The sequence below is a fragment of the Gossypium hirsutum genome, chromosome D11 (genome assembly GCF_007990345.1).
Source record: "Gossypium hirsutum isolate 1008001.06 chromosome D11, Gossypium_hirsutum_v2.1, whole genome shotgun sequence".
NCBI lineage: Eukaryota > Viridiplantae > Streptophyta > Magnoliopsida > Malvales > Malvaceae > Gossypium > Gossypium hirsutum.
The window spans coordinates 58,094,126-58,102,955 of NC_053447.1; the positions used below are offsets into that span (position 1 = coordinate 58,094,126).

Consider the following 8,830-nt stretch of genomic DNA (forward strand, 5'->3'; position numbering starts at 1 on the left):
TCGACGTTGCAATTCTTGCTTCGCCCATGGTTTCAACCCATCTGTAAAGGAGAAAAATGCTTTTTTCTCGCTCAAATCAGAGATCTGGAGCATGAGTTCACTGAACTCCCGCACATACTCCCTAACCGTGCCTCGTTACGTTAGCTGACGTAACTTTGCTCGAGCTTCATCCTCGGCATACTCGGGGTAAAACTGTGCTTTAAATTCATCTTGAAACTCCTTCCAAGTCCCAATCTCAGTACCACCACGTCTCACATCAGTGGACCTACGTCTCCACCATAACAAAGCAACGTCAGTGAAATACATAGCAACAGTGTTTACCTTTGTAACATCATCCTTGATGTTCATCGCACGAAAGTATTACTCCATGGCCCAAAGAAAGTTGTCCACCTCACTTGCAGACCTTGCCCCTTTAAACGCCTTCGGCTTGGGCACATCCATTGCTTGTGGCTTCGGCTTTGAAGCCAACATTCCATTCCCTATGGCAGCCTTAAAAATCTTAAGCTCCCCCTTAAGCTCATTGATCTCCTCCTTCAAAGCTGTCACCATAGCCTCGAGAGCATCGTTCTTTTCAACCAACTTATTCTCCGAGGAACCGATAGTATCCCACACAAATTCCCTGAGCTGTCATTGCAATGTTCGTAACCCATCATTGTGTCTATCATCGACATCGTCGATCCTCTCCTTGATGTCCCCCACGGACTCCTCGAGAGTGACGACTCGATCCTCCAAAGCTGAAATTAAGTCCCTTGATCGACTCGCTTTTCTGGCCCTTCCTCGAGTCTCCATTGGCTCATTCTGACCAACAACTTCTTTCGACATCCCAACAGTGCCTTCGAACCAAAAGGTCTGATACCAACTGTCACGGGGCTAGACCTTTCGTCTCGCAAACCGTGTGGCCTTAGGCGATCCGTTCGCTCCAAACTCGCCTAAGTCAGCCTTAACTCAAATGAGGATTCCTTAAGAACTCCTCCAAGGCACCAATTGAAGAGCGGAAGCGATTTAAGCCAAAAGAAGCTAAGCCAAAGAACAACAGAAAGCCACAGAAAAGAATGCACACAAGGTGTTTGAGTAAATGCTCTCAGAACTCTATTACTCTTAAGATTTCAGAATACAATGGAATGAGTACAAATGAGGGGGAGGCTCTCTATTTATAGTTGAGCTCCCCCAAAACCGACGGTCAAGATACAATTACATCGACGGACGAGATTAACTATATCCCTTTATTTTAGGGATTTACAAGATAAGCCTTATCAAATCTAATCTAATCTTTACAAGATAAGATTCCCTCTATCTTCTAAGATTAGTTACCATATCAGCCTGAATCTCTTCGTTATCGGGCCAATCAGGCTTCAATTTGACAGGCTCTTCCAATTGCTCACTGAATCGGGCCAGTTCTCGTGGGCCAAATGATCCCCATCTTAGTAATAGACCTCCATTGGATGCATTTGGTGCGATGGTCACAGGCTTTGAACTGCGGCCCGTGACATGTAATGCATACCTAAAAATAAATTTAGATTCAATCACATGGCAGAACATATACAAACATAAATCTTTTACAGAATCATAGTCACAACAGAACCGCAACAGTGCTGCCAGTATTTGGCGAGATATCGTCTCACACAGAATACTTCCTCCTCATAATACAAATCCTGCCCCATAGCCAGATACAGATAGAATATCAGCTATAGCAGAATAATAGATACCAGAACTTATATCACATGCATGCTCGTATAACAGTTACTAAACATGCTTATACATAACAGATCAAACATATCGCATCTCATTACATGTATTTAAGTGTTGTTTACATAAAATTCATACTAACAGATTAGCAGATTTCATGTTTTAGGGTTTATAAAAACACATACCGACCTCCACGGAAGGCCCATAGTTGATTGGGACGACATGTATGACCCTAGGAAAGAATTCTAAAATTTGGGCCCACACAACCCAAAATGGCCTCACTCGTGTGGCCCACAAGGCCCAAAATGGCATAGGCATTGTGTGACGTGTTGCACACGGCCTACCGCATGGCCGTGTGGCATCAACAAACCCCAATTTTGGCTTTCACCAATCACTATTTTTTGATTTTCTCGTTACATGCTTGATCCAATTCCAATGTCAAAACACCCACAAGACTCCTGAAACCCAAACACGTCAATTAAACACTATTTGAGACGAATTTCCAACCCAGTTCACAACAACCAATAAAACCAACTTCAACTTACTAACCCGAATTTTGACATTTTTAACTCGAATTAACTACTCACCTTTAAGAAAATAACAGGCCGCCCACAATCCTAAGTCATTGAAGGATTGTTCGCCTCACCAATTTCTCCTAAAAATGCAATCGATTAGGCATATGAACGTTTTCACCCAGAAAATAACAATACGAGTAAACCCATTTACAATGTGGGAAAGAATTCAAGAATACTTACACGAACAAACAACCAAATAATCACAACCCCGCACTCGCAACGGAAAAGAAAACAAGAACAAGTGGATCAACATCACAAAGAGGAAGTGAGTTAAACGCCCAAAAGATCGAAGTAGCCGCCAAAATAATGAGAAATAGAAAACATGGGAATGAGAGCAAATGAACAAAGGAGAAGAATGAAGAAAATTGAATTGCAAGAGGCAGGAGTTTGACGGCGTGATTTGGGGAAAAATTGAAGCAATTCTCTAACCCCACTCTTTGCAATTTTATTTTGAAAGCATTTGAATTCACTTAAAATTCAATAACTAAATCAACACACACTAAAGAACAACTCGCAAAAGGACTGGAACATCCATTCTCCACCCCTTTAGAGCATTAGCCATCGAAACAGACACTTACTTGTGTCAACTTCAACAAATAACAACTCTTTTTTTGAGGACGCTACAGCATATGAGTTCTAGCTGTGACTATAGACCATACATGAAAGATACTCCAGTCCACACCACTACACTCAACAAAGCATAACATCAATTAAAATATTTTATTTTTTTGAACTCAAAATTGTCTCAATCAAACTTATCTTCATTCTTCTAACTGTAGTTTTAAATGTTAGTTAATTTTGATATATTTAATTATATGTTTTAAGCGAAATTCCTTCAATTACTCCTCTCTAAAACCTTTATCTCTTCCGTAACAAATTGTTAGGTATAATTTGATTTTTCTTTTTTCTCCTTTTGATGTTACTTTTATGCAATTCCATCTTATTATTACGTAATCAAAATAAAAGTTACTTTAGATATGTGTTTGGAAGATAGTGGTAGTTTTCATTTCGTAGATTACAATCTTAGAGTCGTCCTCATGCATCTCAAAATTGTTAGAAGTAGTATAGTAAATTAACCAATCATTTTATTGGCTATACAAAGCATGTATTACACCACAAATACAATTCATTTACATTTATTGTTTCAATGAATCTTCAAACTCCTAATTCTAATTCTACTCCAAATTTTCTTCAAGGACGAATTCCAACTCTGCCATCTTCATTGCAATGCTGTCTCCTTTCAGAGAATAACTTAGTTGGAGAAATCCCTTCTTCAATATGCAATTTGAGTTCCCTTATAATTCTCTCTTTATTTAAGAATAGTTTGTGTTGAACAATTCCGAAGTTTGCTCAAGGTTGCACGTTACAAAGTTTTCAAATCAACAACAACCAGTTAGAAGGGTCACTACCACGATCTTTGGCTAATTGTAAAGATTTGGAGCTTCTCGATGTTGGGAACCACTATTTAAATGATACTTTCCCAGACTGGTTAGGAAATTTGGATCATCTATAAGTTCTTATTTTGAGATCGAATAGATTCCATGGCCAAGTGGTTAGCTCTAATGTTATTGTTTCCTTCACTCATTTGCATGTCATTGATCTTTCTCACAATAATCTCAGTGGCTACTTACCTATCAAGTTTTTGGAGAATTTGCATGACATTAGAAAAGGGAATGAAAAGAAAGGTAAACGGGAGTACATGACGAATTCACTAGTTAATGGAACAGAGTACTATTATGTGGGAGGTTTATCTTTCATGGCAAAAGGGTTGGAAATAGAGTTTGAAGCACTATTAACCAGTTGGATGGTAATTGACTTTTCAAACAATAAATTCTTGGGATAAATTCCTAAAACACTTGGTGAACTTCATTCACTTATTGTCCTAAACCTCTCTCATAACAGCTTAATACGTCCTATCCCATCATCATTGGGTGATTTGTTAGAGCTTGAATCCTTAGATCTCTCATCAAACAAGCTCCAAGGAAGAATTCCAACAGAATTAACAAATCTTGGATTCTTAACAGTGTTAAACCTTTCTCAAAATAATTTAACAGGACCCATTCCTCAAGGAAAACAATTTAACACTTTCAACAATGATTCCTACATAGGAAACTTGGGTTTATGCGGGTTGCCATTTTTAAATAGATGTGATAATGATGAGAAAACTCCAGCCAAATTTGATGGAGATGATGATGAAGAATTGAATTGGAGATTTTCTATATTGATGGGATACGGATGTGGGTTGGTGTTGGGAGTGAGCTTGGGATACATTGTACTCACAACTGGAAAGTCATGGTGGCTGATTAGGATCGTCGAGAAAGTTCAGGAAAGATTTGCAAAATGGTAGAGAAGTGAATTCTTTGGCGGCTTTTTTATTTTTTATTTGCAAAACAAGTTTTATAGTTGTGGTGACCTTCTGCTTTATTGTATGTTGTATTGTTTGTAATATGTTTTCCTGTTGATGCACTAGATTATAAAGATGGTATTAATTGGTGCCTTCCATGTGTTTTCGTATCTTCTTAACAAAACTGATGTCGCTAGTTAGAATTAAATAAAATAACAAGAGAGGTTGGTTAATTTCTTCCAAAGATAGAGTTGGTAAAGAAGAAAGGGAGGTAATATTATTTTTGATAGACCATAGGCATATTAAAAGAAGAAGATTCCACTGACTATAACGTAAAGAGAACATGGTTAGCTTAATTGGCGCACCCAATGAGCATTGTTGAGACATATGATTTTGGGTTGTAAAAAAATACATTGTCATTGTATCACATACTCATCTCAATATAAATATATATATATAATTTTATCTATTCTTTTTCATTTTAAAATTTTTAAATATAAACATACAGAGACGAATCTAGAGCGGGCCGTTGGTGTGGGCTCTGCCCCTTAAAATAAAAAATTATTATTTAGGCCTTTAAATTTTTTAAAATTTTAAATTAATAAAGGTAAAATTGCACTTTGGCCTCCCCTATATTTAATTTTTTTTTTAAAAATTATAAAGATATAGACTATAAAAAATTAAAATTGTTCTGGCTTCGCCTCTGTAAACATAACTAAATTGATTGAAGGTATAAAGTTGATAACTATGCTAATTAAAAAATGTCATGTGATTGATTCCTTCATTTAGTTAACCGATTAGATGATTTAGAAAAACAATGTAAAAAACTTTGATGATTAAAAATTTCAACTTTTGACCCTTCTTTAAATTTTATCATGGATAAAAATTAAAATATATATATTATAAAAACTTTCAATATATATTTATAAAATTTAATTAATTAAAATATCTAATATCATTAAGATGAAGTTTACAAATTTTAACATAAAAGTGATGTTTTTAGGGAATATAAAATTATCAAAAACATGTTTTGTGAATGGATTTTTTATTCCTTCAATTTTATAAAAAAAATTATTTTAGCCCTTTATTTAATTTTTTTTTAATCCTTGAACTTGTATTTTTTTTGTCAAATCAACCTAAAACAGATGGAAATGTTAACATTTGTTAATTTTGTTGATGTACATGACATGTCAGCGTTTAATTAATTTTAAAATTTTAAAAATATTTAGAAAATACTTTATATTTTGTATATTTTTTAATAATTATAATGATTTTTTATTTTTCAAAATAATTTTTTGAATTTTTTGAATTTTTTAAATCTGAAAAAATAATTAAATGATCTTTTACTTTTTCTAGTTACTAAATTATTCAAAATTAGTTTTCTTGGTCATTGAAAGTTAACAACCATTTGAAATTTGATGAAAGTGCTAACGAGTATTTTTTTATTGGTCTAATAACAAATTTAACCCTCTAACGCTTACACATTACTTAACTAAATCAATTTTCATGAAAAGGGGTTATTTCAAGTTAATCGAGAAGGAAGGATCGTGTTCCATAAGTTAGGATACAATGCTTTAAATTCCAGAAAACGAGAATAAACACTAAAATTTTATTTTAAAATATATTCGATTATCTCGGTTTTAGAAAGAAAACATATTCCGTAAGTTAGGAACACGACTTTTCTAATTCCAACAATAATGAACGTCGTTTCGGTTTAAAAATTTTCTTTTTATTCATCGTGCAAAAAACAAACATGATGCTTATAGAGACAAGCATAATATACAAATGAATAGGTACTTAAGTCTAATGTATGATATAACGATAATGAGGTAGTTTAAAATGATTATATGAGTAGAACAATTATATTAGAATAATAAATAACAAATAAATAGGCAAATACTATGGTAATAATAATATGAAATAGCAATAATAAGAAAATTAATTTATGGCATTAACGACAAAGTAACTCGAAAATAAAAAATGAAAACGAAGGGTGCTTAATGAAAAAGAAGTGAAAATAATATTAAATCTAAATATTTAAAAAGTACAAGAATAATAAATAAGTAAATAGATAAAACGAATATACATAATATAAAATTTAAATATTTTAGAAGTAAGAATGATAAATAAATAAATGAATAAAAATCGATAAAACAGATATAAACAATACTACGCATTTGGGAAGTAAATGAATAATAAACAAATAAATAAATATAACAAGTAAAAAATAATATTAAATTTAAGTGTTTTTAAAAAAATAAAGAATAATAAATAAATCAATATATAAAACAATTATGGATAATATGAATTTTAAAATAAAAAAGGTAATACTGATTACGAAATAAATAAACAAATAATAAGAATAATAAGAATAATAACAGTACAAAGCTAAATTAAATAAATATAGGATTTAATTGAAGTTTAAGTGAAATTAAAGGGTACAAATTTTAAATAATAAAAAGGCTAACAAGGATCAAAATACCATCCGCTAAAAACAATGGGGACTGAAAGGGAAAATATCCCTGGTCCTTATGCGCTAAGTTTCACTGTGGACTGAAGTGAAACAAAACAAAACTCCCAGGGTACAATTAAAGAAAGAAAAAAAGGTGAAATTAGGACTAGATTAAAACAACCCAAAAAGACAGAAGGACTAGAAACGCAGATATCCCTTCCGAGCAACAACACGCGGATCCCAGGTCGGATCGGATTGCATCAAAACGACACTGTTCCAGGTGTTCGCCTTTTAAAATGGTCTAGGGACCAAATTGAAATTAAAATAAAAATACATGGCAAAATTAAAAAAATTGATAGGCCTCGATTGAAACAAGCCACAAAATCGGAAGGACTAAAGCTGAAAATAGCCCCTTTGTCCAAACACACGCGGATCCCAGGGGTCCTGGGTGAGATCTCGGTTCAAAGGCCAAAACGACGCCGTTTTGGGGCTATTGTAGCCAGCCCTAAACGACGTCGTTTAAAGAGGACTATATAAATTAAATTTTTTTTTTAAATCTAAGAAGCTCTCTCCGTCTCTCTCGCCCTCTCCGAGCTCCGGTCAACGGGCCACCTTCCGTCCGCCTAAAAATATACCTCTATAAGAAAACTATAGTTTTTTTAATATTTCTCTCTTTCGATTTTTTTCCTTTTTTTTGGTGTATTTCTTTTGTAAAAAATTACAAACTGGTAGTGGTGGCTTTTATAGCCAGTTTACATGTTGTATGTGCTATTTTTTTTTTTGCTTGCTTTTGTTTCTGCTACTGTCTCTCTTGCTGTTTCTGTGTATGTCTCTTTTTTGCCTTGTTTGCAGGTCTTGGCGATGTCAACGGAGGTGGAGGCGGAGGATAGACGCCTTTGCCGTTTTGGTGCAAGGCAGTAGAAGAGAGGTTAGGCCTCGAGACGAGGCATGCTGACGTGGCACGAGCGAAGGGAGGGGTGCGGCGCATGTAGAGGGGTTAGGGTTCTGAGAATGAGTTCAGGTTGTGGGTCAACAGACTACTTAGGGTTTTTTCATTTTGGGCCATTTGGGCTTCTTCTATAAATGGATTTCTTTTTTGTTTTTGGGGTTTGTAACATTTGGACTTGGACTATTAATTTATTAATATTATTTTTTATTTTATTTCCTGGTTTATTTTTAATGGGCCGGGCAAATTTGGGCATTTACACCTACATATAAAATAAACAAATAAATATCAAATTTAGTACCATTCATATCCAAGATTCATTAAAATAAACAGCAAAAGCACAATCAACCTTGAATTGGGCAGGGTGTTGGTAGTGGGTGGCGGATTATAGGAGCTAGTTCGTGATTTCGGTGGTGTTCCAGACAAATATTGCTTTATAAAAGTTTGATAAGCGGTGTGATTCATGTTTATGATATTACTGCTTGTTGTTTTAGTAAGGAGTAGCATGTAAAGTGTGTGTTTTGGATAAGTTTGTCTTGGGTGCGTTTTGTTTTGGGATTATGTTAGCTTGGATTTTGGCATTATCTTGTGTCTAGTTATTGTGTTGTTCCCGCATTTAGGTGTTCTTCTAGTTTATTTTAGTGTTTTGGAGTGTGGGGCTTTTTTGTTCTAATTAACTTTATGCAAGCTTTGTAACAACTGGAGCTAATTTCAACTTGGGGAAAGGTTGGTAATCAGAATATAATTATTTATTTTAGAAATGAGTTGACAACTTGAGGATATAGAGAATAATCTTCTGGATGTCACTTTTTCAAAAGTGAGTTATA

At 34.2% G+C, this 8,830-nt stretch overlaps 1 protein-coding gene across 1 annotated transcript; it reads left to right on the top strand.

Annotated features, from left to right (window-relative positions):
• Nucleotides 1–3,960: 3,960 nt before the first annotated feature.
• LOC107926784 (receptor-like protein 9DC3) lies at nucleotides 3,961–7,978 on the top strand. The gene is made up of 3 exons (XM_016857710.1): nucleotides 3,961–4,028; nucleotides 4,164–4,533; nucleotides 7,910–7,978. The coding sequence occupies exons 1-3, from the start codon at nucleotides 3,961–3,963 to the stop codon at nucleotides 7,976–7,978; spliced, it is 507 nt and encodes a 168-aa protein (XP_016713199.1).
• Nucleotides 7,979–8,830: the final 852 nt, after the last annotated feature.